This window comes from Paramisgurnus dabryanus, chromosome 1 (assembly GCF_030506205.2).
Source record: "Paramisgurnus dabryanus chromosome 1, PD_genome_1.1, whole genome shotgun sequence".
In the NCBI taxonomy this organism is placed as follows: Eukaryota; Metazoa; Chordata; class Actinopteri; order Cypriniformes; family Cobitidae; genus Paramisgurnus; species Paramisgurnus dabryanus.
Window position 1 is genome coordinate 68807755 of NC_133337.1, and position 15773 is coordinate 68823527.

Sequence of the window (15773 nt, forward strand, 5' to 3'; positions counted from 1 at the left end):
AAAAAAAAGACTTGCACAGAAAAATTGTTCGTTATAAACACTGCAATATTACATTAGTTTTGAATTCTTTGGGACTTTATCATCCAAGAAACACAATGCTTTGCAGGGCTCCATGCCAACAACAACAAAAAAAACTTGTTTGAATGAAGGCAAAAACAGGTGCCAAATTATTTTTTAAATGTCACATGTACATTTTTTTTATGTGTACACCCTGCTTTTTCCCTAGAAAATTTTAGTAAAGTAAAAATAAAGTAACCATGTTTATTGAATAACCAAAGTTGCAATACAAATTGTAACCATAGTTATCTGAGTTACAGAATATCTGAGAGATAAACGGCAGCTCTTCACAGATTATGTATTGAATTTTATGTCTTTTAGTTCACATGCATGAGACACTGCACGTAGCAAATATATATATTTTTTGTGCGTTCTCTATCATGAAATCTATTTTGCACTTTTACTGACAGATGATCCTCTGTCTCTGTCGTTTTCCCTTTCTCACATGCTGGCACAGCTGGAGTTGCTTGTTCATTAGCAGATGTGTCATCAGCGCTGGCGCTTGACAAAAATGATGATTGTTTAAAAAAGTCTGATATTTCTAGTTGGTTTTCCATATTTTGACTCTCTTATTTTATTTTACTTTGGCTCAGTAACTCTATGAAACTTTCACACGCAGAGTCTAATTTTATATTTTTACATTTTACTTTTTTACATTTACATTTTTATTACACGTCTTGTTGGAATGCTAGATTCTGATTGGCCAGTCGCGAAATTTGCAGGTTTGTTATTCCCAGATAACAAACCGCTCACAACTAATAACCTCTGCTTTGTGTCGGGTCCTGATCACACTGTCGGGGTTTATTCCTGCAATAACAACTGGCTGCCTATACAATAGGGGTGCACGATTCAGAAAATTTCACGATTCGATCCGATTCCGATTCTTAGGCTCAAGATTCGATTCAAAATCGATTTTCGATTCAAAAATGATTCTTGATTTTAAAAAACGATTCACAGTATGTAAATGTAGTTCCCTTTCAATACGGTTCACTTCGCATTGCGTCAGTTAGCTGACGCTATGGGGGGGAAACTCCTGTTTACTCCGTGACTGAAGCCTATTGGTTAACGTCTGTACAAAGTACAGACCAATGACGTTTGAACCCGCGCGCGGGAGGAACGCGTCCCTATATAAGCGCGGTTCAATCGTCAGCAGCTCATTATTTTCTCCTTCAGCGCGAACCTCTCGCTGCTCCGAAGAAAAGAAGAAGCCTTACCTCGCCGTTGACAAAAGCCCTGCAGCGGAGTCCAGGCCTAGCGTCTTCCCCTGCCGTTTTCCGGCTGAGAACCGAAGATAGCAGAGTCCAGGCCTAGCGTCTTCCCCTGCCGCTTTCCGGAACCGCTTTTCCCCTGCCTTCGCTTGCCGTGGTACGAGCCCTGTGCAGCGGACACGCCTGACGAGGTCTCCCCTGCGGCCGCCCGGTAAGATCAATATTTTTAATATAAAGCTATACGCTAAAAGAGCAGGCGCTGTTGTAATAGCGTCCAGCACAGCGGCTCGGTGAGCCTCTCTGCTATGAATTTCCTCCGAGCGCGTTACCGGTCTGGCACCTCCCACGCCGGGACCGCGCTTATGCTTTGGTTGTCTTATCCATGTTTCGTGCTCCCCCTGCTGTTCCTCTCTCGCCGGGATGAACACACGGCGAGCCATGAGACTAGATGGATGCATAGACAAGCACACACGGACTAACCCCCCCTGTGTTCTGTCACACCGCAACCGTTCATGCTTACAGAGTCCCTTCGCTCCTCTCAAATTCAGTGGCGAGATCTCTGGCACATATATTAATCCCCCGAGTGCATCGGGTGATACCGTCACGACGCATGGCTGTTCTGTCTGTGTTGCTGCTCCCCTCTGCCGTTCCTCTCTTGTTGAGATGAACAAGCGGGGAACCGTAGACCTGGATAGATGCATACGACAAGCAAACACGGGCGGTCTGCTCCTGTCTCTGTCATAGCACAGCCACTCGTGCTCCACGCTCGCGGAGTCCCTCGCTCCTTTCCCCACAGTGGTGAGGTCTCTTAACGGCTTAGCTAGCACGCGGTATTACGGCTCGCTGCCTCTAAATGCAGCTGTCCAGTGTTCAACGATTACAGAGCTTCATGCCCCTCCCCTCTGGAGCGGCGCGATCTCATTCGTCTGCTCGATAGGGCCGATTCGCCGCTATTGGAGCACCAAGAACACTCATTATAAGAGAGCTTCATGCCCCTCCCCTCCTGGAGCGGCACGATCTCATTCGTCTGCTCGATAAGGCGGACACGCCTCTATTGGAGCGCTAAAACACTTATTATAGAGCTTTACTGGCCTGAGCCGATCTCGCTTCAGATAGCTCATTTTTCGTCTGCCTGGTAATTTCTCTCTGGTTTAGACGGAATCAGAGGCAGAACGAATTTGTTTATAATATACTGAGGCCCGAATACCTCCCTTTATTCAGTCCCGTCCTATATCAGTGCGCTGAATATTGGTACATTCTTATATATATACCCGGTTTTTCTGCCCTTTTAATAAACGGCAAAACCGCGGGCCTCACGGCAGACTTCCTCTCTGCGATGGGTTCAGTCTGACATTAAACCACCTAGACATACTGCTCTGCTCCGTGAGCCGTTCGGTCACCGTCACTACTGCTTGTGCACCTGAACGGCTGAGCTCTGGTCTCCGCAGCACAGCTGCATCAACAGAGAACGAAACTGTCTGGGAGAAAAGGGGTTATGTCGCGCCTCGGCTGGACTGCCCTGTAATGTTTTCTGTGTGCTGTTTATCCAAACATACTGTGTAATACCAACACAGTTATGCGACCTCACTATAGTGGCGAACGGTATTTAATTCCTCTAAAAAGAGTAATTTCCGTGCTTACTATACTGTGTATTGACACCCACGGTTGTACGGTGTCTCTAAACACTTTATCGCCTTACTGACAAGCAATCAGTAATACGCACACACGGTCCGCTGTCCATAATTCTATCGACGCTAGCCGAAAAGACCCCGGTTTGGCCATATACTGTGTATTGACACCCCACGACTGTACGGTGTCTCTAACACCTTTCTGCCAAATTCGCTCGCAGCCCACCTCAGTTTCTCCGCTACGATGCTGATGGCGCAAACGAGCACGGTCTTACGGCTGTTATTCTCTCTTCCTAGAGGAAGGACAGCCTCAGACTTTTGCATGGCTCCAAGCGTTTGAATCGCGCCCTCTCCGGACGGCCACTCAAAGGCTTACAGCCAAGCGGTTTATGACGTTTTTTGGCCATATAGCTGATTTATATTAGCGGATCCGAAGACGCTCACACCTCCGCTCCAATACTCGGAGATATTAAGGGTATTATCAACCTCAAGTGAGCTTGCTACCCGCCACAATAAGTTTCAAAGCTTAAAGCGCGCGCACAGTCAGACGCGCGCGGCATCTCGTTTAAGACGGGCACACGTACCCCTCTAACGAGCCTCAGAGAGCTGAATATCGTGGCATTCTGTTCATAAGTCCACTTCAGTTTGACTAAGCAAAGGTCCCGCCCCGAGCTGACGGCCGGGAAGCTTGCTTAAGTTACACACGGCTGCATGAAGTGCTGTCATTACGAGCTAGCCCAGCATTTGCTGTGGGTTGAACACGCTTTACGACGGCAATCAGCCTTCGGCGCGTGGAACGCCGTTTGTCTCATATAAATCACCTTGTACTGTGAATACGGTACATTATGAGGATGATTTAGCACTGCAGCACTCTCGACCGTGTTATTGTGATAATGCGGTCGGGCAATCTACGGTGGTTTCATTATTTACCGAACCAGACTGAGATCTCGCCCCCTGAACAAGCTGACGAGTCATCTCCTTTATAAACCCATTGCATCGCTTTATAAGCTATGTTCAATCAGAGTGATACGCATCTCATGCTTAAACTACCAATATTAACCCATTACGATGGGCGTGCGGAGATGGCATCCGTGGGACACGACCTACATTACGTGCCTTATGACACATTGACACAAGCTGCTAGGACCCCTTTCACGAGGCGTCCTTATGCAAAGTCTGATCCATTCTGTCTAGTGACATTTGAAAGTAAAAACCCCCCGCGAATCGCCGGGGGAACACTTTTCTCCTCACTACAGAGGCACGGCGGCTCTCTCCCCTACCTATATCTATGTGGCCGTGATAACAGCGAACCACGCTTTTACGACCGACCATTCATTTAATTCACAAGCCTGTCATCTCTCAGATGCGGACGGCGGCGGTAACAGCGAACCATGCTTTTACGGCTGGCCATTCACTTTATTCATAAGCCTGTCATTTCTCAGATGCGGACGGTGCCCGAGGCACAGCGCTCTGGAACTGTCCAAGGTCCTGTATGACACATACGTCTGACGTACATCAGACGATCAGCTGTTTATCTGCGTCACAGATCACTCACTAGAGCACCTGTCAATACAGGCTATTTATGGATCGTTGACGTTATCACCTCCCGTGACAATTATGCTCACTTGTCTTAGAGCATGGGCATGGTCTTAGAGGTTTCTCATTTGACAATTGTGACACGGCCGGCTGGTCCCCGCCGTCCACGTTGTCAGTTTACAGCTTCGACATCCCTGCTTCGCGCACTACTGAGGTTTGTTGCATTAAAGGTGCGCCCATTAGCTCACCTGTATGCACGATATGGGTTTTAATTATATGCGTCCACCGTGCGCTTAGAGAAGCTCACATGTACACGCTATAACATTTTGGTATACAATAAGATGCGCTTGGGAAAGCTCACCTGTATACACAGCTGTGTTATGCTTTGTGAGACATACATTGTTGTTCATCTGTGTACGTTCACGGTGTGTTGGGTGCCCACCGTTACGTTCATCAATCATATCTGTACACATTCACGGCGCGTTGTGTGCACTGATTTATCTATACGCATTCACGGTGCACTGAAGAGTTCACCCGTGTGCGCACAATTTATTATCAGAACACATGACGGCGCGCTCGAGAATCTTGCCGGCCTGTGCATTATAACACTCTGATTCATCTATATGCATTCACGATGTATTCAAGTGTTCACCTGTGCCCGTGCAATTTATAGTCAATACACATTTACGGCGCGCTTGGAAAGCTCACCGATCTGTGCACTATAATACTACCTATATGCATCCCGATGCGCTCGAGGGTGCACCGGGGTTCACACTATTGTGGTATCTGTATAATCCCACGCTACGAACCGTTCTGCCGCATATTATAGTCAGATCGGCCGTTCGTGAGCTTCGCAGATCACTCACTACGTATGTCTGTTGCTAACAGTGGTTATTTAGATGGATCGTTGAAACCATCGCACTGGCTCACGCCCCTCTATGAGCTATGTCCTATATAGAGCCCACTCTGTGCGAGTTTGGCTTCTTCATGAACTTGGTCTACAGGGGTATCTATATCTATATTTAATATCTGCTACGCGGCCGGCTGGTCTTCGCCGTCTACGTTGTCAGATTGTACAGCTTAGACGTCCCTGCCCTACGAGCGCAGGTTCTCTCGGCTCAATCATGCACGCTCATGCGTTTTATGTGTACACCACGGTGCGCTCAGCGAGCTCACCAACGTGACTCTGAATTTACTTATCTCGCACAGCCGCGGCGCGTACCTCGCCGTCTTGTGCTATGTTATGTGCCCCCGGTGCGTTTAAAACCCCACCGTGTGCGCGTCAACAATTTATATGGTGCTTACACATTTGCTTTTAAAGCTGTGAATATGCCGGGTATAGGGCCACACGCAGTGTCTCTCCGGTAAGGCACTTCAGTACGTTGTGTATGCACGGCGTGATGGGATTACGTTCCCCCATAGCGTCAGCTAACTGACGCAATGCGAAGTGAACCGTATTGAAAGGGAACGCTTAGGTTACTCACGTAACCCCGGTTCCCTGAAATAACGGGAACGAAGCATTGCGTCTCTTGCCGTGCTACAAACGTCTACGCAGCGAGTGTTATTCGGCAGCGCGCTTCAGTCGAATAATAATGAGCTGCTGACGATTGAACCGCGCTTATATAGGGACGCGTTCCTCCCGCGCGCGGGTTCAAACGTCATTGGTCTGTACTTTGTACAGACGTTAACCAATAGGCTTCAGTCACGGAGTAAACAGGAGTTTCCCCCCCATAGCGTCAGCTAACTGACGCAATGCTTCGTTCCCGTTATTTCAGGGAACCGGGGTTACGTGAGTAACCTAAGCGTTTTACTTCTTCCTATGTGACTGATTGTAGGAGATATACAATTTTAAAGAAAAGAAACACAACAAATTAAATGTAGTTTGATATTACTTTATGTCTTTATGCAAAAATAAAAACTGATATGAAGCAATTAGATGACCCCTTTTATCAAACTCTATTAAATACAATAATATAGTATATGAATGATAGACAGTGCAGGTCTATAGATTATAAATGTGACTGGTGTTATAATGGTTATTATTTCTATTAGATAGAGCAGAAGCAAGGAAAGTGCCTCTCTATTTCTCTCTTGCCAATTAAAAAAAGCTAAATCCACTCATTATTTCAGATTCAAAAGTCTACTTGCTGTCCCACTGACAGGGGACTTTACATTACAGCTTTGTGTTTTGTAAATCTTGAGTCAGCTTGAGCTTTGCTCGTTCAGTGCAATAGATTTTGGAAAAGATATGGTTTATTAATAATGTTAGAAAAGAGCCCGTTTTTATCGCCATAGAAACCGTCGGCACGCTGAAACTGCACGCGAGCTTTAGCACGGTAGCGCTCACGGTCATTCTCCGATCGACTCGGGTTTTACTCACTAATCAGACTCGGGACCCAAAGTAATTTAACTTTGACTGACTGACCCGGACCTGACTGACCATTTCAAATACAAACCCGGAACCATACGGTCCGCGGGTGCTCCGTGAAGTCCTCTAATGGTAAAACTCTGCTCAAGTTCAGAAACATGAAGGATACAATGTGACACGAGCTTGTTCGCATCCCAATTCATTGCGAAACAGAGAGGACGTGAACGGACACCGAGCTCATCATGTCGCACACAAAATGTCATTATTAAAGAGTGTCATCATCACAGAAAAACAAAAAAAGACAAAATTTGACGCCAGAAATACTTGGGCACTTGTAAATATAACTAAGCACAGCACCCAAGTAAAGTCAATGTGTGGGAAACACTGTGACGAGTGTACAGGCGTCAGAGTGAATACGACGCGCGTCATCTATGGGAATACTGAGATAAACTCATTTCAGGACAATAGTAAAACGGCATTACAAAAAAAATGTATGAATCGATTTTTGGAATTCTATGAATCGATTCAGAATCGGCAAAGCTTGAATCGCGATTCAAATGTGAATCGATTTTTTTGCACACCCCTACTATACAAACGTAAATTTCCATTGTCACCAGTGTCGATCTCAATAAAAACATCACCCGCAAATTATTAAAGGAACAGTATGTAGGATTATTGCAACAACAAAACTTGTGGCTAAAACTGGTACTGCAATCACACAACTGGTGGCTAATACACAAAATGACAACATAAACATCAGTTGAGGGCTGCAACTCCACTTTTTAAATGACAATATCCTGGCAGGACTGCTGTTGCCAGTGATATAAGTATTTGAAATGAAAATGATTTCTTAATGTCTAGTGATATATCAGGGACATTTTATGATTAATTGATATACATTTCTTACATACTGTTCCTTTAATATGTTTTTTTGCTTGGGAATGCAAGCATTTTAGGTGCAGTCTAGAGCCCTGCTTTGTTTATCATCCTAAAAAACAAAACGTTCACATTGACTGTGTGCTTCTTTTTTAAGCTCTTCGTCATTTTACTGCCATCTTTTTATAATGTGGGCTTATTCTCTCCCTGAACCTGTTCACCTGCGAAAGATTCCAAGTCATAAATGTCACATTTCCATTTAGCTGAACAAATGATCGACTGTGGGAGGACCTGGGGCTGGGGGAAGGGGATGTAATTGAAAAGTGATTTGGATGAGTCAAAAGAGTATAAAGGTAGAAAGGTCTATCAAGTTATCCTTTTCTGAGGTGGTCCCTGTGCTGTGTTTTACCACAAGACATTGTTCTATGATCCTTTATCCTCTAAAAGAAAACAGAAAAACAGGGCTTTGCCTCAAGGGCTAATCGTGTCAGTGTAATTGTGCTATAGATTGAGAGGGAAAAGTGGACGCTGACTGAAATAACAGAAGGTGGTGGGGGACATGTAATTTTGTCAAGCCAATTAATGGACATTGATAGAAAATGTAATTTTCAATAGGGTTCAATACGGATGGCAGTAATGTTATTGATTGTGGAATTTAATTTGTATTTAAAAACTGAAGTAGGAGGAGAAATGAAATCTAGGAGGAGTCGTATAATCCAAACAAGAACAAAAAAAAACAGCAAAAGCCTAAAAAATAATAATTAAGTTGTGACGCAAAAATCAATGACAGGTCTGTCAAGGACAGCAATGTAAAACATTGATTAATAATATAAATAAATAAATTTAATGCAACTAATCATATACCTTCACATTGTTAGCTAAACAAATGCCGCCTTTCCATTGCATAGTACCCCACGGTTCGGTTCAGTTTGGGTCGGGTCAGCTTACTTTTGGGAGCTTTTCCATTGGGTGCAGTACGTAGTACCCGATACTTTTTCGTACCACCTCGGTTGGGGTTCCAAGCGACCCAAACTGATACCAAACATGATGCGAAAACACTGTAGATCACTGATTGGTCTGAGAAAATTGTCACTAAGCGTCATCAAAAATGTTGTCCTCTGTGCTTTACTGTAAGTTCCCAAACTCCCTTTTAGTGATGAAAAACATCCACAGGTTGAGAATCAGTGACACCATAACAGTTTTTCCAAACTTGCAGTTTGTGGCGGAACATTTGCGACGAGCACGTCAGCATTATATGCTTAAATGCAACTTCAATGAGGCTCAGCGGAGTGCGTCAACTACTGATGCCACGGGTGTTTAAACCGAAACTGTCATGAGAGATGGGGGAAATGATGTGCAAACATCTATTTGTGGTGGCCAATTTTAATTTTGTGGCAGACAGAGAAATAAATAAATGTATGGGAATGTATGGACGCTCTCACTTGTATGATGTCACAGCAGTAGACAGCGCAAATATAACGACACGGCTATAATCCCATCCACTCCGAAGTGATATCAAACTCGATGGAAAAGCTAACCACGCCAAAGTGAGGTGAGCTGACCCGACCCAAACTATACTAAACCGCGGGGTACTATGCAATGGAAAAGCGCCAAAATATTTTTTTATCAAACCTGCTTCAGAGTACATACACAGTGTTTTAGTACAGTTGTAGGCATGTTATTTATAATATGTGAAAATCCAGCTAAAGTCATTTTTGTAAACATTATAATATTGACTGAGTAAGGACCTGTGTCCATCAAAGCACTTGCCAGCGTTTCTTCAGCTGAGTGCTTAGTTGCTATAGACTCTTTTACAATTTTCAAACACTGTTTTTGTGGGCGGGGTTTAGGTCTGTTGAACGCTTCACTGATGCTAGTTTTGTTAGTTTGTTTGGTAACACTTTACAATAAGGTTGTATTTGTTAAAGTGCCGGTCCAATTGATTGAAAGTCCCTGATATTGTTAAGGACTCCCCAAAAACATGTTTAAACTCCTTCCAGGATCAAAAAAATGTAATATTACCCGATTTCTCAGAGTTCCCCAAATGATTTGTGCAAAGCCATTGAAAGATTCATGGTTTGTTTATACTCGCGTTTTGGTCCACAACGCGGGCCTCCCCTGACTGTGCGCGCATCTCAACAAACGGACGAGGCATTTATAGTTGACGCACTCGCTGTTGCACTATTATTTGAACCGACACGGGGTGACGCAAGCCATCAAGTCAAAAACAAACACAAAGAAGAGGATTGAAGAAGTTGTTCCCTTGAAGAACTCTGGTACTTCTAAAATCAGAGCTTGATACAGTATATAAACATGAAAACATGAATAAAACAACAATCTCTTAAATATGTCTTTATTAAACATTATAATTTCATTACCGGTTTTACTAAACAAACAATACAGACATCTTAAGGTTTGTGTTTTATTCCTCATCCAGTAAATAGTTTGTGTTTTACACTGCAAAGTTTCCATACTTTACTTTAAGAGTGCCAATAAATAGTGTTTTGCATGGATTGATCAAAGAGACACAAATGTGGAGCCACGATTGTGTTCGATAGCCTAATCTGCTCTGATTGGTCAACAATAGTGCAACCTGCATTGACCTAGTGCTAAAGTGACTTAACAGTTTGAAAACCAACATCAATACACATCATTCATGATTAATCCGAGTAATAAAAACGATGACGGACACTACAATATTTAACACTCATATAAGCAAGTATGTAAGCTAACCAAGCCACAGCTAAACAGTAAATAGGTATGATGACAAATTTTCAAAAACCCCAGAAATTCCCATTTACAAAGATACTTGGATTGTAAAAATCCGTTGAGGTTTGAGAAAGTTACGATATTTTTAAATCAGAGGAAAAAGTTATATATGGATGTCAAGGAAATGTGTGTGACCGAAAATGTTGCTTATTCAAGTGTTTTTGCTTGTAACTTTCTCATTTCATCAGATATTTGCTATTCGCTAATCTACCACCACAAACGTGACTACCAAATTTCCGTGATTTATTTAAATACCTTCTCCTCCATATGTTTCAATGAAATTTTGTCAGTACCAAGATAAAAGAGATATATTTTGTCACCTCTACCTTTCAGTTGTGCCCAACTCCAGCGGAAGCACACCGACCAGTTGACAGTGACACAAATTTTCAAACAGGACTGAAAGCTCAAAATATCAAACACATCCAGTGGTTCTTCTTCACGTATTTATTGTAGTATTTAGTAAAACAATACTACAAACTAGAGCTGCACGTTTCTGTATAAAATGAGAATCACGATTCTTTTGCTTAAAATAAAGATCACGATTCTCAATAACTATTTTACAGATTTACAACCCCTGAACATTAGATTAACAAACAAGATGGCAATAAAATAAGACATAATACTCAGAATAAGCCCACACTCCGGAATAAGTTAATCTTTTTGGTACTAAAACAACGTTAGGGTTCTTGTCAGACGTACTTGCGATTTGCTCTGCCTCTTTCTGTCTAACTTCTCGGTAAAAGCATCCACTGTACCGCGAGAACTGCCGAGACTTTGTCTTTCCTCCTTGAAAATATACTTACCTGAATCGTAGAAATGCTGGATTAAGATCGTTTGGGGGGGTCGTATTGAGACTACGATCTTTTAACGATTAATTGTGCATCTCTACTACAACCATGCGGCGAAAAGTGGATATTGCATGACATGCATTTTAAAGCAACAAGCCGGTTGAAACCAGAAGTTTGACCCAGAAATTCGTCACTTGCGTGCCCGCAATGTCAGCATTGCTACAATAAACAGTAGTGTAACTGCCACATGCATTAACCAGTAGCTAGCGCGAACTACTGACAAGACATTAAAGTTTGAAAATCGACATCAATACACATCATTAATCCAAGTTATAAAAACGACGACAGACACTAACATTTTTACACTCATGTAAGCAATTATGTAAGCTAACCGGGCCACAGCTAAACAGCAACAGTAGCTTATTGTGCTAAAAGACGCACAATGGAGCAGCTAGCTCGAGCAGTCAACCCTCATCACAATTACTTTCCCATTAGTTGCAAATGACTGGTGAGAAATGACAGTGTTTTCAAAAGATGACACAAACAACTATAAAAACTCAAAACATCAATCGGCCCACATCTGACTTTGTGGTGTTCAGAGGTGAATTAAGTGCTTCCCTGTAAGTATCGACAGAAGTTAATTGCCATTGCCGGTATGCACCTAACAAAAACAGAATTCAATCTGTTAAAAACAAAAGCCTAGTGGCATTTTCAATCAAGAGCTGGTGTTTCTTCAAGGGAGGCTACGACACATCTTTACTGCTCACTGAGACAGAACCGATGGAGGAGGGGTTGTATCGGACCCCCTGCCTCATCCTGGCAGGCTCAAATCAGGATGCGATTGATCTGTTAAAAAGGTCAGTGCTATCTTGCTGGGCTTTGTTCAAATCTGAAGGTGAAGAGATGGATACATTCTGCTATTTTCATCTTTTTGTCTGCCACTAGGTAATCACACACTAATGGAATGAAGCCAATAAAGGTGAACAAAAGAGGAAAAAGCAAAGGAGGATACATTTACATTAGAAAATTATGAAAATTACTTCAATCAACTCTCACAATGCAGTTTTAACATTTTTATGGGGCAAGGAATGTATATACTGTAAGCTTTATCTGCCATACTTCTGCTGCTGGGATGAGTGAAGGCTTTTGCTGAAACATGCACATAATTACAGAGAAAGCTCCAAGGAAATAGGGAGAAACTAGACAGGTGGTGCTGGGGAAGAGGGGGACTGGGAATAATTCCATAGCGCGGTGCATTGAGATGAACCAAGACAGAACGGAAATAAATAGGCGCCCCATTGATAGCATGGGAACATGGTTCGGCTGCGCTTCCAGCATTGTGAAAACCAATTGGACACGTAAGAGTTTGTAAAAACTACTTGACTCTTTCCCCGCCATTGACAGTTATCTTGTAAATTATGTGAAAAAACGTGTTCCTGATTAATTTTTATGGTTATCTGTAATAGCGCGGATATCCACTAGATGGCTACATTACCCAAATGAAAAAAAATTAAGCAAAACATTTTTTATACTTCGTGTATGTTTTGATAATAGTTCTGAATCTGATCTCTAAAATTATTATTTTAGCTTTTGTCAAAAAATGTTTTTTGAGAAAAAAAACACGCATATTTAAGAGTTTATAAGCAGAAAAAAATATAAATAGGATGAAAAGGTTTTTTTCCCATTTTGTTTGTTTGTTTGTTTATTGTTTGTTTGAAAGCAGAGGGTCTGTTCTTTCATTTAGTATATTTGTATGTTTATATATTTTTAGAAAAAAAAATCCTGGAAGGCATTTTGTGAAACTTTTTTGAAAATCACACAAAATCCTGACGGGCAACTTTTCCAAAAAAAAAAAGGCTGGCGGGGAATGAGTTAAATGCCTCATATAACCAAGGCCTAGTCTAGGATTCATCTAAACCCTCTCCGGAAAACCGTCTCAATATGTGAAAGTTGTATTTCTCTGGAAAGATTTTCTGTTATTGTATGCTTATTGATGGATCTAATTGAGTACAATAAACCTTTCTCCATTTATTCCATATGTCATGTTTCTCTCTGCATAAAACCATAATATATGCAAATGCAACACCTAATTAGGTTCTAATAAATCTGCCACAAAATGCATTAAAAAACAGATAAAACAGTGCTCATAGAGAGGCCTGATTTCCATTAAAGAGACGCACCACATTACCGCTTACTGTACACAGAAGAATTACAAAACAGTAAAAAAAAACACTCCAATTAATGCTAGGAATGAATAAAGATGACTAACCACTATACATCCTCAAACTGGTAAACCAAAACTACTTTTATGTTGCTCTCCTTAAAGGGGGTTAAGATGATTCACTAACAATATATCACATAGACCCCTTTGCTGGAACAGTTGTGTCATCTGGATGAAGCTGAACCTTAAATCAGAGCAAAAACTAACACTAACATCACAAAAAAACAAATATAGAACCATCAAGTGACTCATACCTACAATACCGCAAATCAAATCCATCAATGTATTCCAGTTCACAGAAGACAAAAATGCTCAGTAATAGAGCTGTAAAGTTTTCAACAAGAATATGAGGCTGGCACACCCTAGTGGACACATGCAACACTACACATCCAGCACTTGTCTCTCTCCACAACAGCTGCATGATGAACAACTTCTTAAAACCACTCTTCTTAAAAATAAATTGTGTTTGTAATTATAACACTTAAGTATGATCAGAGAGAGATCTGTACCTGTGGCAAAGACCTTTTTTACAGGCTGGAGCCTTGAGCTGGCATTCTGGTGGGTAAATAGAGGAGATGAGGGCAGAGATCGAGAGACCCCCTCCATCTGACGAATGTGCTGTAGACCCTCAGCCATGGAAATGGGTGGCACAGCATATTCACCCTCAAAGGCACAATCACTGTCTATACTGCTGCTACCTACGAATTAGAGAACACATGGAACCAAATGTAAGAATGTTAATGACTATTATTGTGTCAAAATAATGTTTATTTTATTAATGAATTTATTTTTATTAATGAGTTGTTTTTTGTCAATCTAAAAATGGTGCTCTGTTGAACAATGCATACAGTGCTGTAGGTCATCTGGGTATACCATTAATTGAAAGTATACTGACGCAAAGTGTAAAAATGATATAAAGAAATATAAGATGAAAAAGTAAAATAGTATGTTTATTAATATCAATAGATTGATTTGCATAATAGAAGGGACACTAGGTCTACTTAATTTTCTGCACAAGTGTTATTTTATGAATTGTACATTTTACAAATATGTTTAAAATTATGTTGACTTATATTCACTAAAGTCATTATCAGTTGTCTTGAGGTTTAATTCTACATAAGGTGGATCCCACCATTATGTTGGCTGTCATGTTGAAATCACATGCTGAGCATGTTTTACAAGGTAATGGTTGCGTTCGACTTCTTGCAGCACTGCCTGCACAAAATATGCAGATCGGTCTGCGCAGATGAATTTAAGCACAGCTATTATCATCCGAAATTCGTTATCTTCATCTATTCGCAGAGATTTAAATTAGGTGTCAGTATAGAGTCCAAAATCAGTTTCACACATGCTGCAAAATCATGAAAAAGCTTGAAAGTGTGTTTTGAAATATGGTAGCTTGTCTATGACCATGAGTGTTGGCTCGTTGACTATCTTTGATAGAGGTTAAGCTTGTATGACTACTGTTGCCAGTTTGTTACTGGTCCAAAATACTACCAAATTTGGACCTTTTGTTATGTTCAGAATGAAAACATCCACTAAATTAAACTGCTGTAAAAATGTATAGCAAATGTAGATATTTTTTCTGTTAATCAACCTAAGGCCTGATCAAACCTACTAAATGTTTACAAAAAAAATCCAGGAATTAAATTTTTAATTTCCAAGTTAATTATTGATGTCACTGACCGACGAATTGGGGAACCGCTTCGCAGGGACCTATCTGCTTCGAGAAACTATTAAAAAGCCAATGAAATTGGCATGCAGGTATTTGCATCTGCCGGTGCCGCCCCGCCGCACGAGTATTTAACGAGAGGCAGGTGCGTATACCAAATTACTCTTTTCGCTGAGAAAGCCGAGCATGTAGTGCCCAGACACACTTAGCAATGGAACAGCAACTGTGGCGACAAGACGTGACGTCTCTATTCCCTTCTTTCAGGGAACAAGGGTTACTTACGTAACCGAGACACTACAACGTCACGTTGTGACCGAGGAATTGGGAATCCCTACCAAAGCGCCACTGGAGATGACCCTTCCAGTGCCTGTGTAAAACCTTCCGTCTTCACTTTATGAGAGACGGAACCTGGGCTTACAGCAGAAGATCGGTCACTACTTGTTCCTAAACGGTAGTGAACTAGGCAAACTGGGAAGCGAATCCAGCCTGGCAGAACTAGGAGACGCTGCGGAGCCAACCCAGAGGAGATTGTATGAATGGGTGGCGCAAAATAGCCCGTAGGTCTATGACGTGACTCTCAGAACTGTATCAGATACTAGAGAGAGAGCAGAGCGGGCTCTGCAAGGGAAAACATGGTAGATTAGCTCCAC

The 15773-nt window shown here is 42.0% G+C and overlaps 1 protein-coding gene across 4 annotated transcripts in view; it reads right to left on the reverse strand.

Annotated features, from left to right (window-relative positions):
• tanc2b (tetratricopeptide repeat, ankyrin repeat and coiled-coil containing 2b) overlaps positions 1–15773 on the reverse strand; it is a 110645-nt gene that overhangs the window by 58478 nt on the left and 36394 nt on the right. For all 4 annotated transcript variants that reach the window (XM_065253443.2, XM_065253439.2, XM_065253438.2 and 1 more), the window contains exon 3: positions 13961–14149. In XM_065253443.2, coding sequence (XP_065109515.1) covers positions 13961–14149 — 189 coding nt within the window. The remainder of the gene's footprint in view (positions 1–13960; positions 14150–15773) is intronic.